This window comes from Convolutriloba macropyga, chromosome 3, assembly GCF_964194025.1.
Source record: "Convolutriloba macropyga chromosome 3, txConMacr16.3, whole genome shotgun sequence".
NCBI lineage: Eukaryota > Metazoa > Xenacoelomorpha > Acoela > Convolutidae > Convolutriloba > Convolutriloba macropyga.
Window position 1 is genome coordinate 8,470,630 of NC_134470.1, and position 26,158 is coordinate 8,496,787.

At 35.4% G+C, this 26,158-nt stretch overlaps 1 protein-coding gene across 1 annotated transcript; it reads right to left on the reverse strand.

The window, feature by feature from the left end:
- Positions 1 to 23,876, reverse strand: LOC142336834 (uncharacterized). The gene is made up of 7 exons (XM_075385777.1): positions 23,736 to 23,876; positions 22,042 to 22,400; positions 18,059 to 18,563; positions 14,595 to 14,831; positions 13,715 to 14,051; positions 4,531 to 4,859; positions 1 to 1,259 (listed from the first exon to the last, which is right to left on the reverse strand). The coding sequence occupies exons 2-7, from the start codon at positions 22,306 to 22,308 to the stop codon at positions 103 to 105; spliced, it is 2,832 nt and encodes a 943-aa protein (XP_075241892.1). The 5' UTR covers positions 22,309 to 22,400; positions 23,736 to 23,876; the 3' UTR covers positions 1 to 102.
- Between the last annotated feature and the right edge of the window lie 2,282 nt (positions 23,877 to 26,158).

Sequence of the window (26,158 nt, forward strand, 5' to 3'; positions counted from 1 at the left end):
AAAGCATTGATTGAAAGCTTAATATTATTATTCCAGAGAGCGAAAGATATGAGAATAAAGGAGATTTATAATTGAGAAACAAAAAAATGTCCCAGGATAACGCTATCCTTCCAATTTTTGCCGAAGTTCGACGATGAAACTATGAATTTTCTTCAACTCTGGCTCCCATTTCGGATCTTGACTCAAATTGGCATATTTTTCCACTTTTTCCTTAAATTGGACAAAAGTTCCTCTTCCAAAGGAGATCGGTAACGTGTCTTTAAATACTGTCCACATTTCTGATTCGTGATCTCCGCAAATTAGGGAGCGCAACATTTCGAAGGCACAGTATTCGATTGACCATAAAAAGGACTGCTTAAGGCTTTCTTCAATGTTCCTGTCGTTAAAATGGTCTCTCTGTAAGTAACCCAGCAAAATTTTAGCAGCCTGGGGATCTTTATTTGTCATTGTAACAAGCGAAAGCAAAGATTGCTGCTCATCGGCCTCGTCGACAATAAAACTTTGACGAAACATTATTTTACGCATGTCAACATCAGCATCGTTTTTGAAAAATTGGCAACCCTTGTCAAGAGCATGTTTGATCACGTGCGCAGATCCGTGGTAACAAGCTGAGAATAAAACATTGCAAATAAGAGATTCCATATCATCTGGTATTCCTTGAGGCACACCACATCCCATACGCCACTCAATGATTCGTAACAGGCCTCGACTATAAGCAGCTGTATACCATTTCTGTATTCCGCCGAATTCAAATCGGTTCAAATCATTTTCAATTTCGTAATACTCGAGAAAATCTGTAAGTTCTTTTAGAAAGTCTTTACTTTTCTCTCTTCCAATAAGTCCTGGCATGACGAGTTCAGTGAACGCCGTAATTACTTCTTTTGAGTCAATGATGTTGACTTTCAGATTGAAATATCGATAGAGAAGATCAATATTTTCTCTGTGTACACCTATACGAGCAATATCTTCGGCGTGCTGACCATCCAAATTCTGCAAAATTAAAGTTTCGTCCTCGTTTTCGACCCCAAGATCAAGTGAAGAGGCTACTATCAAATGTTTATCCACATTGTTAACAAGTTTCAACAATTCATCTTTTTCCACATTGGTAGTAACAAGAAAGTGAAGTGACTTTCTCGCTCGAGTTGAGGCGTTGAGAAGAAGTTGACCAAAAGCCTCTCCCGGCCAGGGTTTGACCGAAGTCGTCTCCTTTTCAGCGATGTCCGATTCCGCAGACTCACTGACACCTGTGGTCGCCACCTCTATAAAACAACAACATGAGCCATGAGACGCCAAAAATTGAAACTTGAAACCATATTTTGAGAACACTGGGAAAAGTCAGAACTGAGGAACTCTACAAGTTAGAACCGCATATTTGCCCATTTCGGAAAGGACGCCGACAAGCAACGTGTCAACACCGCACACGATTAAGATTGTCACTGAGCTAATTTAATTAAACCAACAAGATTAATTTCATCCTATATAGATGTGTCGCTAACAGCATACTTATATAGTGCAAAAAGCATAATTCCACATTTTTTCTATTTAATGTTAAATTCCTTTATATGTTATTTATGTCATCACTTTGTTGTTATTCATGGTTAAATTCCAAATATTTGAGGCATCTACTGCCAAAAACGTATCATCATTGTATTTGTCAATAAAAAATCTATAGCAAATACTTGACATTTACAGTAAAAATGTTGACTATAACCACCTACTTTATTAACCAATCAGAAATGAGTAACAAAGATGTTAGAGATGATATTAATCATAACCAATTGAACATTCTGAAAACAGTAATTTTACTCCGAACTTTCAGAAAAAGTAACGAAGTGCAATGGGCTCTTAAATTGGCTATGATTTCATTCTTCATCAAAGTTTGCCTTTAAGGTTCAAGTTTTATAGACCTAAAAATCGGCAAAGTTTACGAGCTATTTGAGATTATGACAAAAATTAAGCAATAAAACTATCACTGTCTAAAGCCTGACAACTTAAGTAGAGCTGTGAACAAAGTTTATCACCAAGAATGTTTTTAACTTCAATCAACTACAGTTGTTCTTCACACGACCGAGTCCTTAACACGATCGAACGACTATTGGTTTCCAAGAGATCGTTTGCCAATTAGAATAGCGTAAAGAACCAGACCAGCGTAAAACTCGACAACCAGGCTGTTAGGATCAGTCAGTCTGAAGGGAGTAAATCCCATAAAATACTGGAAAACAGTTGCTTGCCGAACGGTTGGTCAAATTTAGAAGCCGGAAAGCAGCAAGCCGAGATAATAAAGTCAAATTCACAATACCTTACCCAATTAAAATGCCATCTGACGCAGAACACAATTACTAAAGCGGAGAACGAGAGAGAGAGAGAGAGAGAGAGAGAGAGAGAGAGAGAGAGAGAGAGAGCATATCGAGGTGACAACCGACAGCAGCAGCGAATTTTGTTGAAACCAAAGTATACCTAAACCTTTGATGCACACACCAATTGCATGTTGAAGGAAAAGAAAAGTTTCGGTATGGGTAGTCAACAGATACCGCATCTCTGAGATATAGAAGAAAACTCCAGCTTGGTTGTCGACTATTGCAGGCCACTTTAGGATTATATAATTTATCAAAATTGAACGGCTGAAGACAGTAAAGTTGAGTCACAAAGTCACAAAAGAAACACGGAGTCACAGAGAATTAAAAAGAATTTGAGTTAGCAAAACTACATGCAATATCAGCAAAGCTTAATCAAATGTCGAGAGATGACAGGACTTACCACCGACAACAGATCAAAGAGTATAGGCAAATCAGATTGTACAAATCGGTCATCCCTAATGGCACCACAATCCCTAATCCACAAACACCGAAAACGATCCGAATGCTCTATTCCCTGCACGAGATGTAGCCAAATTGAAGAGCTGCAAATTTTTAGCGATACAGAAGCAGATATTAGCAACCATACACATCAAAACAGTTGAAAAAAATATAGAACAGAGAAAGCACTGTGGAAAAAGATTCAAGCTGTCACCCGCTTAAAATTTTACGAGAGTTCTTGCGATTATTATCTGGTTGCTTCCCTGTGATTCAGGGGCAAACAAAGATGCTTTCAAAAAGTATCAAAACTATTATTTTGCTATTTTGAATGATACGACTTCTTATTTCCTCAAAAAAAGGTGCAAAATAACAACAAATAAAAGAGTGGCATAATAAAAAGAAAATAATAGCAGAGACGGACCATAGAAACTTTAATAACACGTGTAAAAATTGATGTCATAGCTGAGAAACATCTTATTAAACCAACAAGATTAATTTCATCCTATCTAGATGTGTCGCTAACAGCATACTTATATAGCGCAAAAAACATAATTCTACATTTTGTCTATTTAATGTTAAATTTCTTTATATGTTATTTATGTCATCACTTTGTTGTTATTCAAGATTAAATGCCAAATATTTGAGGCATCTTGTTGGTAGACACTAGAATTGATAGACACTAGAATTGAACATAGCTGGCAGATTTCCAGAAATTAGCCGCAATAGCTTCGTAGATCTGCAGTCTCAAAAAAAACAGTAAAAAGACAGACCAAAAAATTCGACTTTTCATTGAAAGCTGACATGTTATATTTTGAATAAAAAATCTGTATGTTTTTGCTGCCTCTATAAGCTGCTCTCAAATAACCTTCATTTAGAGTGACACACACCCATTTGACCTTATCTCTTTGAATTAAAGTAAAAAAAGTCAGTTTCACAGTGAGGAAATCATTTTTGAGAGTGAGGTAAGTCAAGTGTGACCAAAAATTTAATCACGCGAATGAACAAAAAAAAACTCGCTCCACTAAGAGCGAAAAATGATGTCACGTACGCACGAACGAAAGAACAAAAACTAGATTTGAAGTGGTTGTGACGTCATATGGTTGTAACAAAAATCGCGACGACGAAATAAAAAACAGCAGGACAAGTCCTGACGTACATTACAAAGAATGAAACATGAAACACTAAACGAAACTAGACCTAGAACGAACTATGAGTGAATTGGGAAAACCATTTCTAAAAAAAATCAGACAAAAAAAGGTCAAATGCCGCATGTGAACAAAAAACCACTAGCAAGAAATGAAAACTTGGTTCAAACAAGGCCTAGAATGGACTATGAATGGATTGTGACATCCATTTAGAAAAAAATCCGATCGAAAAAATCGAAAAAACAGTAAAAATCAAAGTGAAATTTCCGCATGTGATCAAAAAAACCACCAGTGAGAAAGCGAATTTTTGTCCAAACCGTTTTCTCACTCTACTTTAAAATTAGAGTGAAAATTTTCACGTCGCAAAACCACGCCAAATTTTTTCACGCTTTTCATTTCCTGCTTCAAAAATAACTCCAATAAAATTGATTAAAAAAGGACTTCTCCAATACTCCTCTTCGAGTCGTAAAAAGACCACCCCAATACAATTCAAATTCTTTGAATTGTAAAAAACCAAGAGAAGGCCAATAATAGCCCCAGATATCGCTGTGCGGCTATTAATAAAGACACTAGAATTTATAGAGTCATACCGGAATAGTTCGGGCAAACTTGGTCCAAGAAGACCACTAAGACGTGCTCTTGCTCAAATCCAGAGAACTTTAAGTCGCTAAGTGCCATGGTTGTTGACGCGAAGAAACATTCTTCTCCTGCAACACTCTTCATGGGGAACCGGCGTCGTAACTGAGCGTCATCGTCTCTGAATACTATGATTGTCCTGTCTTGCGCTCGGTGCATTTTTCGCCACTCTTTAATTTCACGCCTGATGGTGTCGTTTGTTGCAGCAACAGTGACATCAATGGCCTGCTCATCAAAAGCTCGTGGAGCAACAGATACAATGCTCGTTCCGCAAACGTGTTTCCTGAAACACGTCGCATTGGAGCAAAATGACAGGCAAATCGACAATATTCAAAGAAAATTTACATTATGATTCTGACAACCGCTACGCCACTATCTTTTGGTACTCCATTGAAAGTGATCATTTATTTAACTCAATAGCAGTGGGCCCCTTTGCCGTCAGCCCAATTTCAGTAAGGCAAATTAATAATGAGTTCAAGGCTATTTAACAGACGTGAGAAATTCATCAAAACTTTAACGTATTGATCTATTAAACCCTCCGAAATTCAATGGCATTGCATTTTTTAACAAATAAAAACATACCCGGCAGATTGCCGGAAAATAGCCGCCGTTGATTCCCAAAACCCCTATTGGGATTGAAAAAAGAAGTTTTATTTTTATTTCGTAGTTAGACATACTCCTGTTCCCTAATGAGAGCATGCAGGGGCTAGTCTCAAAATCAATAAGCATTAGATATCGCAATGAAAACTTATAAGAACAAAGTTTAAGTAGCGGTCATCTGAAAATGGGTTTATCACGTTTTTATTTTGAACTTCGCTTTTGAAGACTAGGATGTAAAAAACCATTGAGCGACAAGTCCTGAAATACAATCTAAAGAATTGAATGAAAAACTTAGGACCAATATACCTGACCAGCAGATCAATTGAACAATGCCAGCCAAACAGACACACGTTTAGAGAAACTAAGATAGTCGAACTAAACAAAAACCTAATCATTGCTACAAATCTTAAATCTTTTACCCTGAGGGCCAAACTTGATCAAGTTAAATACACTCATTAAAGCACGGACAAACCTTGAATATGGCTTTCTTGGTCACTAAAAATGGAAGAACTCGAGAACTGTGATACATACTATAAAATTTAAAAAGACAAAAATCAAAAAATGTTTCTAAACTTTGAAAGATTAATATGTTCCAAACTATTTTTTGTCTCTGCACTTTTTCCTGTAACCCATCCACCGAACCCAAAAAGTTTTATTGCCCCTTAAATATCGATAAACTTAGTAAAATGACAAAACTTTCAAAACAGGCAAACACTTGCAAATTTTATTCAAATGTTGCAATTTAAATGCTTCACATTAAAGTTCGTGAGATAAATATCTTAAGAAACATTTCACTGATTTAAAAAATTCCACATTAGCCCAATCTCAAGCATAAAAAATTTCACTTGCCAATAAAGATGGATAAATTAGGAACATGATAATAATGTTAAGAACAATGGCAAAAATCAACCTTTATCAAAAAACTGTTTAATCATCCAAATATCATAAAATATTAAAATGAAAAATCTTCCCATTTTCCCTAGCAAATATGCAAGAATCTTATCAAACCCTAAACGAGGTTCCTTGGCTCTTGTGGCTCAAAGAAAATCAAAATTAAGAAATTTTCAAATTTGAAAATTGCAAGCGTTATCTACAATTTGCTAGAATTCATGATATTAAAATGCTGCAAATAATTTCATCGCCTCTGCGCACAATGCATTATCACCAAAACCTAAAGGAGGTTCCTTGGCCCCTGAGGCTAGAGAAACTCAAAACTCAAAAAATTGGCAGTGAAACAAACATAGCTCACAAAATTGTCATTCAAAGTATTTTTGTCTTTCAAAAGACCTTTAGCAACGTTGACAAACGTTATTTTAGGACTCATCAAACAAAAAACCCGAAAAGAACGAACAGTAAAAAATGACAAAAACAGCCGCTGCACCACTCTAAGCACTTAACGGACTAGAGTCAGCTCAGAGCCTCTAAAAAACTTAAGGAGCACTGAGCACTACTTATTTATCCAATTTTGAAGGGTAAAGTCAATGAAAAATGTGTACAACATCTTACAAAAAAAACATAGCAGGGCAAGTTCCTCGGCAAACTACTGTACTTGACCAGACCAGATGAACAAAGTTAACGAAATACAGAAATAATTGCATTCAACTTGAGAAACTTTAAGAATTAGGAGTTTTGAAAGCCAAGGTGTATTGAATACCAATATCCACTAAGGTGTGTTGAATACTAATATCCACTAGAGCTTTTGACTTCAATATACTCAGCAAAAAATTGTAATTTTAAAACTCATGCATAAACAGAGCTGCAATATCAAAAAATATTGACTATTTGAGCCGAAAAATTTTGAAACCGATAAAATATTCCCAAAACTTCAAAAATTATCGCATATTTATCTAAGTGTCAAATTGCATAATAGGAAACTTTTGCACAAAACGCAAACAATGTAAGATCAACATTTCGACATTGCTCAAGATTTCGACGCTTATGTCAACAAAACAACAAAACCAAGAACTATGCCACTAAATTACACGCGTTATCCCATGCAAAAACCGATCAAAACTTCATGAGTCCTACAAATAAAAACTGATAACGTCAATAAAAACTCATATAAATAACATCATAATATCATAAACATCGGTTCATTGTAAAAAAACTATTAACAAATCCATACATTGCCAAGGTCATAAAAATGTATTTGGACCCTGAAGAGTAAAAAAAACTATAAAAAAACTGAATAACTTTCAATGAAACTTAAAAGAAAATGGGAACTTTATTGAAGAAACGCCAAATATGTATATCTTGAAGAGAACAAAAAAAAACAAAAAGAACTTTTAAAAAAATGCAAATTTCATTTAAAGCCACCCAAAGTTATGACTTTAAGAACCTCGAAAGAAGTGCAAGCTGGAATCAGTTTCACGCGCCGTAACGGACAAAACATGCAAAAATGACAAAGATTTTCAAAAAATTTGGCAAAAATTGCAAACTTTATTGAAACGCCGCGAAAGTTCATGATAATGTTGTGCTTGATAACAATCCCATTGTCTCTAGAAACCACCCCTAAACCCATCTTCAGTTCCTAAAAAGTTTTATTGAACATCAAAGATTGAAAAACTCAAAAAAAGACAACAACTTCGCCCAAAAACCTTTATTCAAAACGTTATTTTGAACAACGTGATTTTCATACACATCTACCAAAAAATTTAATGAAGAAAATCATGACAAATTGAACCATGTTAGAATCAAAAACTACAAAAATTGTCATTTTCAACTCAAATTTCTTCATTCCCAGGCCGTTCGGCAATTTAAACACATGGAAGACTTATACAGCTAGCGTAGGGCTTCTGGAAACTTAATGCCTACTGGTCTCTATCTGTTTATCCTGTTTGAAAGTCATTGAAAGATGTATAAAAACATCATGAAAAACATAGCAGGACACGTCCTAAATTACAATCCAAAGAATTGAACAACCGAATGCGCTGACAATTAAAATTTTTACAGCAACATCAAACTTAGATAGTCAAAAAAACCCATAACCCTATAAGTGCAAAAAAATCAAAAACTCTTTTTCAAATTTCAAATTATCGTTTTCAAAGACTAGTGCTTTAAAAACAACTAAAAACAGCACTTTCTGAAAGTAAGTACTCTAAGAGTTCTCAGACGGAGCAAACGAAAAAGCAACTATGTTGTATCAATGACAGACAAAGCAAAAAGGAGGGAGAAAAGCAGAATATTTTTTGAAAACCAGTGGCATCGAAGTAAAAAAATGACATAGCTGCAAGTCAAGTCATAAAAAGAACTTTTTACCAATTCTAATGGCTGAAGGAGCAAAAAAAAACTAAAAGTGAAGGCAACAATCATAATTTCACTTGAAATTTTTGGTATCAAACGGTATCATTGCTAACAAAATTGCGCTGCATTAGAAGACCCGCGGTAACTGTGATTTTTTCGACTAAGCGAAAAGACCAAAAGTTGACCAAAAGACCAAATCACTTTTTATTTCTTGGGGTGTCAGAAAAGCTGCTATGAGCTGAAGGAACTAATAAAATCACTCGATTAAACATGTCACTAAAAAGAATAAAACTAAGACCACGAGAAATAAAACCATTTTTTGTAAAATCTAGCTAATACTTAATGAAAGCAAAAAATATTGACAAAAACTCATACCAAAACAATCAAAATAGCAAATCTGCAGGCTACAAAAACATTGGTTTATGCACGAGCCACATAGAGGGCAGTAACAGATCAAAACCCAGAAAAATTATTCACAATTAAATACATAGAGCTGAAAATCTTGGAAAATTCTTCTTAAAAGATTCTGTAAGGCTAACATCTTTCACTATCAAAATTTCAATCTTTGTCGGCTCCGTCGGCCCTTAAACTAACAAAAATTGAAGAAGCTAAAAAACTTGGAAAATTGCGAAAGTCATTAGAAAATTGTGATGTTTAAACCCTCAAAAAATTATCAGCCTAACCAAAACTAATACATTGAACCACATTTAAGTCTAATAACTGTTACATTGGTCACTGAAAGTAAATTAGAACTGGAAACTGCTTAAAAATCTAAAAATCAGCAAAACGTCCATGGAGAATTGCAAAAATTGATGATATTCGGATCGTCAAAATCAATTCTGTGTTGTTTGAGTCGAACCATTAACACCCTTTCAAGCCTTAAAAGTAATTCTTTTGCCTACAAATTTGAAGTCAACTAAAAAATGAAAATTTTCAAAAAACAACTAAGATTAGAGAAAAATGCTTCGAATCTAGTGTTAAATTTGGCATGAACAACGAAAAGAAAATAAAAATATTAGCATTAAAAAAGTTTTCGTGCAACATAATAGCCATGCAACAATGATTGACCTTTAAAGAAACTAAACAAACAATCAACAAACCAGGCACACAGAAAACAAAAAAAATAAGCCTTCCACTAGTTTAAGCGAATTAGGCACCTGAAAGAATACTAAAGGCAGCTGAGGTCTTCTATTGCAACTTAATGCCCATCGAGTTTTACCTGCTTGTCCCGTTTCAAAAGCTCAAAGTTATTGAAGAAAGTGTGAAAACATCTTACACGTAGCAGGACGTGGCCTGAATTAAAATCAAACGAAAATAACCAACTAATAACCTGATAATTAGCATTTTTTCAGCAATATCAAACTGGAAAAAGCGAAAACATATAACCCTATATGGGCAAAAACAAACAAAATATAACCTACTAACATCGGGCGAGTTGCTCTCAAACGACTGGCGAGCAGTTGGCTTCGTCAGTAGTTAGCTAAAGATTAGGGATGTTACCTTTTACCTTAAAGCGGTGGGGTTGAAATGGGGGTGGGTGGCCGTTTTGAGGACAAAAAGTCAAAAAGGTAAGACGAGAAATCAGAGAAGCAAAAAATTTGCATTGCAAAAAAAACATGACACGTATAAATGCGACAAATTTCGTTTGGGGGCAATTAAAAAGCTATAAAAACCTTCATTTTACAAGATCTATTGTTTTGAGAAAAACAATATTAACAACTTATGAAAAATGTGTCCGTGGAATTAAGAAACAATACAAAAATCTAGTGGAAATCAGTAGTAGATTACGCAAAAAGTGACAAAAACAAAGCAAATTGGCAATCAGAATATATTTGAAAATTGGAGGAGTCAAAAGTGTATCAAAACAAGACCACGTTCCAGAAACCTTAACCACAGCATACTATAAAACTTAAGAAATTGTATCTTAAATCTTTTAGCAGTTCTATTGGCTGAAAAAGAAAACATTTCCACAACATACGGTGTCTCAGTCACTGAAAAATTTAGCCAGAAACTGACGCAAATAAATTGACCCAATTGAGCAAATAAGTTGCCACTCTACAAGGCCAATGAGAACTGTTTTTCCTTTGAGAGTGAGCAACAAAACTAAAAGAAAATCAGCAAAATGCACGACTCAAAAATAATTCAGTTTCAACTTTAAAAGAAGTGTCGAAAACAAAAATGAAAACATGTGAACTCAAGCACCTAATTAGATGCATTTTTTCTCAACCAAGGAAACCTGTCATGAGACTTAAAAAAGACAAATAAGACCAATTTTCGCAAAAACTAAATAACTTATTCATGATTTTTGAACATTACCAGTTTGAAAGTCGCCGAAAACATTAGCTACGCACTGAAAACTAAATCGTCATTAGCAAGCAAAGAGAACCGTCAGTACTGAAGATGCGGAAAAAAACAGCAGTAATTACAACACGTACAAGCAAAACTAAATATTCACAATAATTTTTTTGAAAAAGAGCAGCGTAGAATTCCTAGAGAGTAATACCTAAGAATTAAAACGATGGACTCGATTGAATAGACCTTTCGTTCATGAAACTAAGAGATAAGACATCAAAGGGACGAAAAGTCACAAAACTAAAAAATTGACGATATTTCTTGAAAACTATTAGAGTCAAAGTCAAGGAATTCAATAGCTTCAAACAGAAAAAAAACAAAACTCATCAACATAGTCTCTATTAGACACCTGTGAGACCTGTCTCAATGCGGTTGAATGATAAGACAACGAAAAGTTCAACGTGCATGATAAACTCAATTATCGCTAGAAAAATATGAGAAATAGTGTCAAAGTCATGAAAACCATTATCTATGGACTCACCCCATTAATTGTTCATTTATTTCTGATTAGCAAGCAATAAGATAAGTCAAAAAGGATACTAAGTGATAGGACAGGACTACTATTCAGGAAAGGCGGAAAAAATCAAGCATTCAATATTGATTACAAATGGTGTCAAAGTCAAAAAAGCTATAGTTGCCCATGGATGACTGCAATCAATCGCAATTAGAACACCCGTGGATCATTTTTAAAGCACTCAAGAGAAGAAACACTGCTAACAGAAGCCATATTGATGCATGAAAAAAATCTCTGAAAAACTGAAAATTCGTTCAAACACCAATTTCTCACCCCCTTTTAAAGATAGCTTGAACAGCACGCCTCAGACCTGCTATTTTTCGCTCCTGTTACTACTCAGCGTGATTAAAATCAGCACTTTTAATTGACGTGAAAAATGCGAAAAAAGCGAACGGATCTTTAAAAAAAGACAGAGGAACAATACATTCCAAATTCTTTGTACTGTAAAAAGACAAAGCAACGTATACAATCCATATATTTGGATTGTAAAAAAAGAAACGCTTCTGAATACGGACAAAATGAACAAAACGTGAAGCGATTTCATTGATTTAGCGGTTTAAGTACTGAAAAGTTTACAAATTTCAGGTCAAGGATTGCTCAAATATGTTTCCATTGCATCGACAAATTAAGGAGATCAATATTACTCAAAATCTCCAAGTAAAAAATTGTGTGCGTTTTTTCCCTTCATGAATTGTGATCAATCTTCAAGTCACGGTAGAGAAAAAGTTATCCAGGTACTCTTTCATTAGTTCTGAAGAACTTCAAACTACAATAAGGTAAAAACCTTCCAGATTTTCTGTTCTGAATTTCAGTTGAGTTGTTCGAGCTAAAAAACGATTCTGACTGTTATTAGAAACAGGCAATTTTCAAAACCGCTACTCGGTGATCTTTTGGTTCTCAATTGAAAGTGACCTTTTCCGCAATTAATGTAACTTAATAACATTGTGTCCCTTCTGCTGTCAGTTTCATTTCAGTGAAACAAATTATCAATGATTTCAGGGATACTTAACACACTCAAACAAACTATCAAAACTTTTGCGTAAAAAATTTTAAGAAATGCCCTTCACAGGGTCAAACTCTAAAGCTCTAAGAGAACCTAATGATCTCATGATGTTACCTGTTTATTCCATTCTAAGTCAAAAGGTTCAGACAAGAAAGGGTCAAACGACAAATCGCATAAAAACATAGCCGGTAGAATGCCAGAAACAACTCTAAGGGTCGTACAATATAAACATTTCACTAAGTTTACCTAAATCAGAACAATAAAAGAAATAACAAACCAAAATTAAATTTATTTGCCTAATAAAACTACAGAAAATGTTTGAGACAGTATTAATTAGTTTGGGGGAAGGGGGTAGGAGGAGGGGTTGCTCTTGAGTAGGTAGGGGATAGATAGGTTTTGTGGGGACCTAATTGGTTGAGGGCAGAGTTGGTATGTAGAGAGGGAGGAAAGGTGTGGTAGGGTACGGGCAGGTGGGGGTTGACTTTAGTTTGTACAGGGAGGAGGGACTGTTATGGGATCAAAACTTCTCAAAACTAACTTTTGATCGTGAATTTTAACGACGGTTCCTAAAAACTAACATTAAATACTAAGCTACTGTTAAAGTCCAAGTTCGAAAACAAAAATCAGTGTTCTAAAACAAAAGTCAATGTTCCAAAGGAAAAAAGTCAAAGTTCAAGTAATGAACAAAATTGCTTCAACCTGTAGAATATCAATACTCCTTTTCGAGTCGTAAATAAACCGCAGGACTAACAGTTGCTTAAGATTTCGTTTGAGAGCAATTAACTAGTTTTCATAGAAGTTTTCATATGCATCATTTTCTGACACTTCTGCTTTCATTTATTCATCCATTTATTCATGTATTGGCACCCATTATTAAGGAAAATGTTTCGCAGAACCTAACTTCAAGTAATTCGAGCGGGTTGGAAACCCCTTTACAATCTATAGTCATTATTGCGCTCCAGTACACGTAGTCGATCCTTCATTTTTTTAGGTTTCCAAGTTGCTTTTTTGGCTTCGGTAGAAATTTTAAAAAAAAATCAAACCTGAGACTTTTCTTATTGTTCATTGACTGAACCTGATCTAATATCACCAAAGAGCTGTCACCCATCTCCTTATAACCAAAAGATTGCTGACAGGACAAAGGTATAAAAAAGTTCAGGAAAAAAATTCATCAAAAATTTGAGTTTCAAGATCCTATGATATTATTTAGAAATGATTGTTTAATCGAAAGTTTCCTCTCAACTCGTTTATTGCAAAACGTTCTTTTTTAACGTTGAAACCAATATGCTTTTCTTTTAATAAAAATACGTATGTTTTTTGGGTCATGAATAAAACCGAAAAGAACAGTTTTCAAATGTTCGATTTTTGAAGACAAAAGGCAAAATTGAAAACTTATTCAATTTAAGAAGGCTTGAAAATATCTTACTCAGTGTTGGCGTGCAGAGACCTCGAGTTAAACAGAAGGATGGTGTTACTGCTTCGGTAGCCAACTGTTAGAACATATCTTTGAAACCCCGCGGTTCTGGTGACATTAAAAACCCCCGGAGTGCAATTGATTTGTCCACCCACTGGCACATTGAGGCAAATCATGTCAAAATAAGGGAACAGAGCAGAAATGTTGTCACCCATTTTAATCAGGTCTCTTTTTGTTGAAATTGTACATTCATCAATGATGAGTCCCAACTTGCGCCCAAAACCCTGAGCATCTCTCAGCCGCTTTTCCAGATCTTGACGGTTCACGTTAGCCAACACAATCAGCTTCTCTGCAACACATGGTCTCTGCAACACATGGTTTGAAAATACGAATTTTTCTTCAAACACCATTTTCTCACTCTACTTTTTGAAAATAGAGCGAAAAAATATCACGCCGCAAAACCAGTCGCTTTTTCGCTCCACTTATTGTTTCGACGTGACCAAAATCATTACTCCAATTTGACTTCAAAAATCATGAAAATATGTGAACAGATCATAAAAAAAAACAGCGCACAAATACAATTCAAATTCTTCGAATTGTACAAAAAATAGGAGCGCGATAATAGCCTACAGAGATGACGGCGGCTATTTAAAAAAACTAAGAAAATCAATTCTCCTCTTCGAGTCGTAATAAATAAACCAAGAGCACCGCAATATAGCTCCGCTCAGCTTACAGGTTTGCAGCTATAATGAATGATTGAGCGCGATAAAAGTCAGTCGAAAAGTTTTTTTGCATAAAGACAACACACGAATACAATAATTGCTCCAAAGTTCATTCGAGATGACTTAAACTGCCTTTGTGCTGGAGCAATAAGAACTCTATTATTGGTAACCTTTCCAGCTGTCGTCAATCAGGAACTCTCGTCTCAGAGTTTTTTCCACAAACTTCTTGCAAGCCTTCTTGTGTTCTGGGATCAAGTAGAACACCTTGTGGAAGCCCAGTTGCTCAATGTACTTCTTGGCCAAGGCCATGCAGACGTATGACTTGCCTGTTCCTGCTTCGCCGATGATGAACTTGAAGGGATTCTTTATGTCGTCAAGTATTTTACGTTGTTGCTGGCTGAACCTGACTGAAAGCAAAGCCTAATGGCTCATATAACAGCTTAACAAACATAAACCAAACATAAACCGACTAACGTTGGACAAATTGCTCTCGTACGACAGGAAGGGCAATCTAAATCAGAATTTTAGCAGAGAGAATCTATGATGCGTGCAAAAAATTCCGACCCAGAGGAGGGTCGAATAAACAAAACCTCTGAGGTAATTTACTGAAGCAGCAACCGTTCAGCTATCAGGTCCTTGTAGTAGCTCCTCTTACAATCGCCGATCTATTCGGTTTTTATGCCCCCATTACAATTTATGTGTTGTTATATAGCACGTTGCGATGTGAAAAATAGCACGTGCACCTGGGGGCGAAAACGTTGGGGGGCAGAATAGATATATTATTACTTTTCTTTTAGCAACAGACTTTTCCGAATAAGAGCAATCTAGGTCACGTAAAAACTAAGAAGTCAAGCATGAACAAATTCACTTGAGAAGTGAAATCGATAGAATGTTGTAGAACAAACCATAAAAGCAAAAATTTTGCATAAAAAGACACACGTATACAATAAATGCTTAAAACGTCGCTCGAGAGCAATTAAAAAGAGTTCATTTACCTACTACTTCCTAGACAAAAGAATCGTACCTTTTGACAAGCCCACCGAAATTGATCTTTTCTTAGTTCCTGACAATGTGTATACAATTATTTGGATCAAACATTGAAAATTATTGACTCTTTTCTCACTGAAAATTATTTTGCCTAAATGCTTAAAACTTGACCAGGACGGTTGGTAAGGCTGGACGAGAGGGGGATCCAAACCACCATGTGGAGGAGGATGGACTGGGGGCGTGTTGGGGGGGGGGGGGGGGTGAGAGTGAGGCGGTATGACTGAGGGGCACAAACTTAAGAACCACCCTTAACACAATATGAATTTGTCCCCTCAAAGCAGTTTTGGTACGCGTTTTTGAGGACGAAAGTCATATGGGTCAGACGAATAATCGGTCAAGCAAAAAATCGCATCACAGGACTAATATAATTGCTAAAAACTTCGTTGGAGAGCAATTAATAATTGCATCGTTGCGAAATTTATACGGGCTGTGTCGTTTATCTATAGTAGAAAAGACTGACATCTTGCGACGATCTTTCAGATGTAACGCATACGAAGAGCCTTTATGGAGTCTGAATAACTAAAAATTCCTAAAATGTTAACACGTTTTACTTTTAAAAACAGGATTCAAATTCGTGAATGTTACTTAAGCAGTTACAAGTTATTAAGAGTAATTAAAGTCATGTGAGCTGCAGCGTTTAATTTCATTAAGCGTGTCTATTATGCGCTAAGGCTTATAACTTGATCAATTGAATTTATTAGTAATTGGCCAGACTATTACTTAGGCGCAAAAAAATTTTTTGGTTTTGATAGTAAGAGTTGAAAATTTAATTTTATAACGTCAGTCCTCTCTCTATAAAATTTTAAGATAAATTGGCAGCATTAGCGAAATAATTATTCTTTGGTAAAAATGGGCTAAAGAGGCGTGTACAAAAACAGATAAAACTGAAAACTTATTTATATAACAATTGGCAACTAAAATCGTCTAGAAAAAATTGCACGATTAAAAAATCGGAAAATTGGGTTGTTTTTGTTTTAAAAAATCGAGGAAATAATTGAAATAAATCATGGGGAGGAAATAAATTGAGGAAAATTGAGGGATAATTTTTAATAAAAACAGGCAAAATCAACTTTGTTGCATCAGGAGAAAAACTAGGTCGTTTTTGTTAAAATTTAGAGTTAAATACCTAAAATTTTGTTAAATACCTAACTTTGCAACAAAAATTCTTGGAGAATTATTTCAATTTGCATCAAAAATTGGGTATTATTTTGAAACAATTGGTTAGATTTTGAAAAAGTCAAATTGGTTGGGAAGATGGGCAACTTATGATAAAGGCGGAAAAAATCGGGGCAATTCTGGGTAAAATTGGGAAGTTATTGGGCAATGTTTGTATATTGTTTTTTTTTCAAAAAAATGGGATAATTTTAGATAAAAATTGGGTACATTTGAGTTCTGTTAAAAAATTGTATCATCTCTGGATGATATTGGGCTATGATTTGACAAATTTTGATAAAATTAGGGCTAGTTTAATAAATTAGGGAAAAATTGGATTACCTGCCAAGAAATTGGCCAATTTTGGATGAAATTCGGCGAAACAATGCTTGAAGTAGGGAGGAATCGAGCAACTTTGGATAAAAATGGAAAGAAAGTGGGTAATATTTTGAAATAGTTGGGATATTATTGGGGCTAATTTGAGTAAAATGGCAAAAAAAAGTTTCGGTTACTTTGATTCAATTTCAATTCAAATTTATGTCAAATAAACATTGGGGGAGTTTGGTCAAATAAACATTGAGGCGATATTGGATAGTTTTTTTAAAAAAAAATAACTTAGGGCAACTTCTGTTATAAAAAATTATAAACTCTAAAAGTCCAAAATTTAGATTTCCTAAAAAGTATGCCAAGCTAAAATTTACGAAATTAGCTTAAAAGTGAAGTTTCCATTATATTCATTCTGTCATTCTTAACGTAATCTAATTCATACCTCATATTAGCCACATCTTCAAAATCAGACAAAATATGGCTATGCAAGTTTTAGCAAAAACTATTAAACAAGTTCATTCAAGTTTTAGCAAGTTCATTCAAGTATCCAATTTCGTTCTGATCCCATTATACCCAAACTAGCCCCAATAATATCCCAAATATTTCAAAATATTACCCACTTTCTTCCCAATTTTATCCAAAATTGCTTGATTCTTTCATGCGTTTTATTTATAGATACGTACATTTTTAACCTTCATTTGCTTAATACATATACTACTGACGATTCTGCTCCAATTGGTGTTTCAATTGTTTTACAAGTTTAGATTAAAGCATTCGTGACGCTTGGAAGCAAAGCAATAGATTAAATATACCTCACAGGCCACAGTACCAAGAGATCGTGCTCAAGCTGTGGCAAGACACGTCAACCCCCCCCCCCCCAGCCTTCAAGTCTACTGTGAAGCTTCTTCCAACGTATATTTTAGGTAAGAAAAAAACCACTTCGATATTTTGGTTTGTTATATATCTCTCGGCTTGAGCAAACTATAAAAAAGCGCGTGATAAGCTTCGCACAGAACTTAAACTTAATTCTAACCTCGTCATAGTCCTATAGTAGTAAAAAAGAGTACCGTCCTACTGTACGCAAGATGGCCGTAAACCGTAAACTGACCTTGATAATATTGGAACGCTGATTTGGTGAAAATGAGCTTCAAAGTTTGGAGTAACTCCATCCTCGTATTTGGTATAATTTCTGCTGTATTCAGGAATAAGTCTTTCAGAGTCATATTACACCTCTGTAACTCTGCAGAGTTGCCCCATTTATGAAGCTTGATGTTGTACAGCTCAATGTCTAACGTTTTTCGCCGGCATCGCTCGTCGTTAGCAGCAATTAGCACCTCAGTTATCAAATATTCTCCGTTTGCATTAAATCGAATTTTATTGAAACCAGTTTTGAGGTATTGGCGCGCATGATTTTCCCCCAAAACTTCATCCCAGCGTTGCCGAGAAATGTCTTTGACGAATACGAGACATCTGAAACACTGCCGTCTGAATTCGCCCAGTTCGCTACTTGGACACAGTTTGGCCATTTTGTTCACGCAGTATGCAAGGCTGTTGAATATAGGCAAATGAGAGGAGAAAACTTGCTCCAGCTTTCGTAATTCCGGTCCTTTCTCCTAAAAAATAAATAGCTCGTCGCTTCTAGTTAAATTAACTTATATGCTTTGAGATGACCTCTCAACAAACAGCCCTACCAAAATTTAGACAATGGATAGAAAATGACGGAGGGAGAAATTGAACGTAATGGCTAGCATTGAATACCGAACGTCAAAAGTTAGCATCATATAGATTTACGGAGCAACAATTCAAATTTTGACGTCATATTACGCCAAATTGTAATCCAATTTCAATAGCATTTTTTTCACAAAGAATTTCAGATAATTTAACTTGAGTAATTAAAATAAACAGAGTAATTAAAATTTTTTGATTATCAGTCGATTCATAAAGTTTGATGTATGGAAATTTGAAGTAAGTTTCAAGAAGTTTTAAGTTAAATGCTGAAATTGGAAAGATACTGAAAACTCTCTCCAGAAGCAGGGAGTCATTTGAACGTTTACTTTTTTAATCAGTCAAGTGAATTGAGCGTATAAATTATACTGAACGTCAAAAGTATGTAAGCTCCCTTTATCTTAAAGAAGAAGAAAACCCATTTTTGACGCGATATTACAACAATTTGCGTCCAAATTACAGGAGGAACATTTTCACCGTAACATACTGAGATAATAGGTATGATAACCTACCAGACATCCCAATGTAAAACTCAATCCAAGTTTCCCTGTAAAAACGTTCGCACTTTTTCTCCCTTTAATTTTTAACGCAATTGCAAACTCATTAATTGTTGAACAAAAATGAAAACATAACAATTTGAGACAGCTTTCATTTTCTGTGAAACTTGGACCTCAGTTCATCAATTTTACATTTGGTCTTCTGGTAGGTTACCATACCTTTTATCTCAGTATCTTACTGGTGAAAATATTCGTCCTGAAATTTGATTAAAAATTGCTTTAATAAGGCGTCAAAATTTTCTAAATCTTTAAAATAAAGGGCGCTAACTTACTTTTGACTGAATTCACTTACACTGATTAACAAAATTAATGTTATAACAAAATCACAGAGTAAACTGCCTGCTTCTGGAGAGAATTTTCAGTAACCTTCCAATTTCAGTAACCTTCCAATTTCAAGTTTCAACTTCAATTGTAGTTTAAAAGCTTATGATCAAGATGAACAGCGTTCACGTAGAATTCAACTTACAGCTTTTTACGGAAAAATTACAAACTTCAATCTGGATTTTCTCCGTGAGTTTTGTCATAGAGTAAAGCAAAATAAGTCGCTGCAAAAAAAGTTCTGCAAAAGCATGTAGACAATAAGTTAACTGCGTATTTCACCATTTGAACATTTACTTTTGTTAAGGAGTTTATATTCACACACAAAATGAAGTCCGGGTAAAGTTTGGAAATTTTACAGAAAAAATGAAAATATAAACTGCAGAACGTTACAAAAGAGGTTAAGATAATTTTACCTTAACAAGTTAAGGTAAAGTTGAGGCAAAAGTTACCTTAACTCTGTTAACGAAAACTAACCTCAATTTTAAAAGTGCAGTATAGCCTAATTCTGTTTGAATAATCCCAGCTTCACGCTGGAAATGATTTGAATCTATCTCTTCCAACACGATACTAGTTTGTCTAAAAACAGATTTTCCTTCTAACGGTGATTCTAAGCATTTTGCATTCAAGTACTGGCACCATAAATTTTAAGAATTTGTAAATGTGTCGAGTGGATTTGTGTGCAATGGGAGCCAACCAGAAAACATGATGTTTTATTAACACTTCCTCAAATCTGATTGGTCAGTCATAAATGATAGGCCAAATTTCCTAGACTTTGGCACGTCTTCCATTTTTACGTGCGTCTTGCCGTCAATACTCACTGAACAGTTTTTTCATATATACTCGCGGTTGGCACTGTTTTCAGCGGTAAATTTAAGCAGCATACTAAACATAACTGACTTACGTCGGAAGAATTGTTCTGGAACAACTAGTGGGAGCTGGAATTTATTGCTCGTAGCTTCAGTCAGTGGGGGGTGGAGTGAATAACTTCACTTAGGATGCTTCAAATGACGTCATTATAGGCTATGATATATGACAAAACCGGTTAAAAAAAGTAAAGTGTAAAAAATGACACCACTTTGGCGCACTTTGTTTCTGAATTTTAGCAGGTGACTGCCGCAAATTGAGTTCAGCTGGCGGGTTTAAAGACTAATGCTGATCCCCAATGGCGGGTTTAAAGACTAATGCTGATTAGCACTTAATCATATCGCTGCGGGTAAAAAAATTGGCAACTCAATAAAACAGTAATTAATAACAGGTTCTACTTCTTTTCAACCCCGATTCATTTAAGCCTGCATATCTTAACTACAGTATTAAATTATATAAAAGATAAAAATCGGGGTGAAATGATACAAGGGTTAAATCATAAGGGTTAAACAAATAGAGGTTAAAAAGCGGGACACCTTAATAACAAAACATAGCCAGCAGATTGCTGGAAAATAGCCGCCATTGACGCGCTTGATGCACATCGAGATCGAAACAGAAAAAAGAGATAAATTGTCCAAATTTTTTTCAATTTTTTTCAGTGTCAAAAAGTGTTCTAATTCGGCGTAGAGTTTCGGTTGGATTCTAGAACTTCACTTAATTCAGCTTCTAAACTGAAAGCTAATAAAACTAATACCAATGACAGCTAGCAAACACTCTAAGGAACTGTGATAACCTAATTCTCAATGACTTAATGGCCGGGCCTTATCGGTTTATCCCGTGTCTTTTGATTTTGCTCTTTTGACCTTGACTGTATTCACTATCTTGCGTTATTCATTGAGCTAATGGATTTAAAAACCATTCAGTTGAACAGTGAGTGAGGTAAGTCAGAAGTCATGAGTGAAAATCGTGACTAATGTAAAACGAAAAACGTGATCAAAAGGTAAAGCGAATTAAAAAGAAATAGCAGGACAAGTACTGACGTACAATTCAAAGAACTTTCATTGGCTAGACAAACAGTTAGACCAAGAACAGACTATGAGTGAATTGGGAAAAACATTTCCAAAAAAACAGTTAAAAAAACAGAAAATCAATGTCAAACTGCCGCATGTGAACAAAAAACCTCTAGCGAGAAAAAAGAAATTTGGTTCAAACAAAAAACTTGGCCTAGAATGAACAATTAATGGATTGGGGAAACCACTTAGGCAAAAATCGAAAAACATTAAAAACCAAAGAGAAATTGCCGCATGTTAACAAAAAACCACTAGCGAGACAGCGAATTTTTGTTCAAACACTTCCTGTTTCGGGACCAAAATCGCTGCTCCAATTTGAATTCAAAAATAATGAAAATGAGTGAACAGATCTTAAAAAAGACAGTGCCCCAATACAATTTTTTTGAATTGTAAAAAAGGAGAGCGCCTAAATAATACAGTTTGAGAGGCTGACGGCGGCTATTAATTATTTCAAATAAAGTTTTAGTTCAATTAAGATTGTGTTTACGGAAAGAAGTGACAAAGTACTGGTTCTAATTTCAAGATAAAATGGCTATTTAGTAGGTAATGCTAACCGCCTTTTGCTTATGTCGTTTGCCTGCACTGACTTCAATGAACAACATCATGCTTGATAGAAACAGCACCCAATCAATTTCAAATCGGTGTCCTCTTGGAACAGAGATACAATTTTCCAGCATCTTTGAACTGGCCGAGTATACCAGACATTCTTTCATTTCGCTTTCGATTGGAGCTATGGCGTCCTTATAGAAATCTTCAATTTCGCCTTTGATTTTTTTCAAGTTGTCCAAGGGATAAATTCCTTCTGCTTTTGCCTCTCGCATCGGGACTTCCCAAATTAGTTGATCACTTTCGGGAATTACTTAAGGTGGAGCTGTTTCCCCATTGGAACATGACCGACCGATAATTTACAATTCTACGCTTTTATAAAACAGTTGTTAACCAAAGTAAATGGTTTCGGAAAAACCCACGGAAAAAACGCACTTCATTTTAGATAGGAAATGAACCCCCACGAAAATAAACCCCCAGTTGTCTATTACAGAGCTGAGCATTTAGCGTTCTTGGCAACGCCTGGCGGGCCATGGGACTTGATATGAAACTACACCATTACCGAAAAAATTATCACGACCAAAATTCAAATTTAAAATGGGGGCTAATTTCCTTGGGGGTTTATTTCCTATCTAAAATTAAGTGAGGGTTTTTTCGTGAGGTATATTTCCTATACCAATGTAAATGTTCAAATCAAAAAATACTTGCTATACTGAGTTTGAGCATTTTCGTTACAATTTCGATATTCACATTAAAATTTCTATGAATTGAATGAAAGTCTAAAGAACTTTAGTTGCTCTGAATTACTTAAGGAGGAAAACCACAAAGAATTTGCCAGCTTTCAATATTCAGCAAGAAGTTGAGTACCACCTGCAACCTATTCAACTTGACCATGCCTCCGTCATTGTGTTAGCCTAATTGTTGTGATAGTCTTAAATATTTTGAGAGAATCCGCATGTCAGAGACAATTGAGCCACGTGACGCCCAAGATATGACAGCAGTGACAAATCAAGCCCTTCCACCCCTTTGATATCATGACCACACCTATCGCGAACCAAACGCCAAGGCGACCATGTACGTCTATCAGCCCTCTCACGGAAGAAAACGATCAATACTTCGAAAATCTCTTGATGATGCGATTCCACTTATGACCGAGAAGATGGTAAATGATCTGAAGTACAGCATCACTGAAGCCGTTAAGAAGGCCGTCGACATGAAAAACGAAAATCTGAATGACGTTGTTTCTGCGTGCCATGTGCGGAACTAAGCAATTAGAGAATTACAACCGTCGTGACAACGTAAATGTGTTTGGTTTAGATGAAATAGAACGAACTGACAAAAATGGCAATGCAGCACTAGGGAACCAAGAAGAAACAATGCAAAAGGTTCTTCAACTCGAGAATCGGCAGGGCGCAAAACTAGATGAAAAGGACAATTCCATCACGCACAGGATTCCAACGTCCAAGAAAGATTTCGTACGCCCAATGGAAGTCCGCCCTTCAAGAAGAGTTGCCGAGGTATAACTCCGCAAGAAAAAGGCGCCATTGAAAGGTAGCAATGTCAAAGTCATTGAAGATATCACTAGAGCTCGGCTATCTTTTTTAACATGAAAAATGACGATAGAGTTGCATCATGCTGGACGAGAGGAGAAGTTATCTTGTCCACTATGACAAATAATAAAACCGTCTACAACAACGCAAACCTAGATGATGAAGGCGACGATACGGGCTACTCTATTAACGAAACGTTTAATTGTTTTCGTTAACAATAATGCTACGTGCATAGATCCAAGTCAATCAAAACTGAGTGCAATCAATTCTACTTGCAATTCATTACTCTTTTTAAATGTAAGGTCTCAGAGCACACTATAATGATCTGGAAGCAATTGTTTATAGTCTTGAGTCTCCAACAGCAATACTGTGCCTCACCGAAACCGTTCTCACCGAGCAGGACAATGCGAATGCTATTTAAAGCATACTTATGAAAATATCCCGGAAAAAATTTCACCTCCGCAGGGGGTGAAGTGATGATATAAATTTTCAAGGGTTATTCAATCCTGATTGAAATTGAAAACACCCTACCAGAGACAATATTTGTGACAATTGAAAAAAGGTTATCAAATCAATGTAGCGGTGACTTACAAAAAACCTAAGAATGTTAAACAAGTCTATGTGGAAGAGTTCGACAACTTCCTTGAGAAGATTTTATTAGCTGATACTCCCTTTAAAAACAGGCGATTTTAACAATACACTCGAAAAAAACAAACTCACAAATGATTTCGTAGTTTTCTAATCACTTATTTTTCTCAACTCGTGACAGAAATACCTCATCAACCTGCTTTGGTCCTTTTATAAGCAACAAAATAACTGAGGTTCTTGATCATTGGTCGTTTTTTGATTACAACCCTATCATTTTCAACTAAAAACAATAATAATGGATCAAAGTACTATTCTTAAGTTTTGCAACACACGCTTATTTAAAGATCTAGAAAAACCTAACCAATATCTTGACGATCTTGGAACAGAGTTCAATAAGCATACGCATATTACACTAGACAATAAGAATGTATATGATGAGTTTGATTTATTGAATGATCGCTTTCAACGGGTTAGCGGTAAAATTGCACCTCAAGAATCTCTAAAGAAAGAGCGCTTCAAAAACCCAAAATGGTTGGGCTGAAACACCTGCGTACCAAGAGGAGTAAAGCTCATCTTAATTGGAAACAGCAAAAACAACTACTAGCTTCGAAAGGCTGAAATTTCTCAGTTATAAAATTTGAAATAGGCTTGACATCACCAAAAAAGCCTACTACTCCCCTAAGTTTAAGAGTTGGAAATTCAACACAAACATATAAACTGCTTAACGATCTAAGTGTAACTGAGCGTAGAATTCCATTGATGGACTCCTGCAATGAAGACAACCCCTTAGCAACTGATTACGATATTGCAGAACAATTCAATAATTTCTTTTGTTTTAATGGCACCAAATTGAAGAAAGAACTCTCTTACCAGCTCCCTACCCAAGGATGCGTCACAATCTATGTATACAAGATTGCTTTCCAAAATTGAAGTAAAAACGATAATTGAAGGCCTTGATAAAGAGTTCTACTGGCGTAGATGACATTTTCAATATTCAAGTTAAATTTTCACTGCATGTAATTGTAAGCTAATTGAAACACTTAACAAATCAGTCTTTCTTCCATGGAGTGTTTCCAAGTGCTCTTAAGGCCGCAAAAGTAATATCTTCACATAAAGACGATTCAAAGTTGGATGAAAACGATAATAGACCAATTTCGATGTTAATCGTGTGGAGTAAAGTTTTTGAAAGAGCAATGTATAATCAAGTTTATAATTATCTTGAAAGATTCAAGGTCTTCTAGATTCGTTTTCTGGAATAGCATTTCACAGTCAATGCGCTCGTCGACTTCACAGAAAATATACGATTCAATCACTCCAAATGAAACATTATCACTTTTTTTAGATTTAAAAAAGCATTTGACACTATTGAACATTGTTTATTAGTAATAAAATTAGAAGCCATCGAAATTCCTAGAATTGTCCTGGATTGATTTAAATCATATCTCACAAGTCCAAAACAGAAAGCAGTAAATGGAGTTTCTTCGCCTTCGAATCGAGTGAACTGTGGTTTTCCACAGGACTCTATTGCTGGGACCTTTACTCTTCCTGATTTATATAAATGACCTCCCTCAGGAATGTAAGACCGTGAATGTCAATTGTTCAGCAGCTGATACACATTTAACAGCAGCTGGAACACTTAATGCCGAAATCGAATCAGACCATAAGAGACCTAGTTATTGGTTAAATGCCAATAAGCTTGTTCTAAATAATAAAGAAAAACTGTACAAGTGAAGGATGCATAACAACCATGCTTCCATTAACGTGTTTAAATTGAATTATTTACCAATCTGCTCTGAACCAAATCGCAAGTACCTAGGAAAATTTATTGACTTAAGTTGAGTTTCCAGACACACATTGAAATTGCGAAACAACGTCTAAGTAGACAATGCAGAATCGTCGCACGACATTTTGCTCCTCGTGAGCTCCTTTTAGACTAATATCAAAGAATATTTGTCCAATTCTTAAATTTTCTGCTCTGTAGGGATAT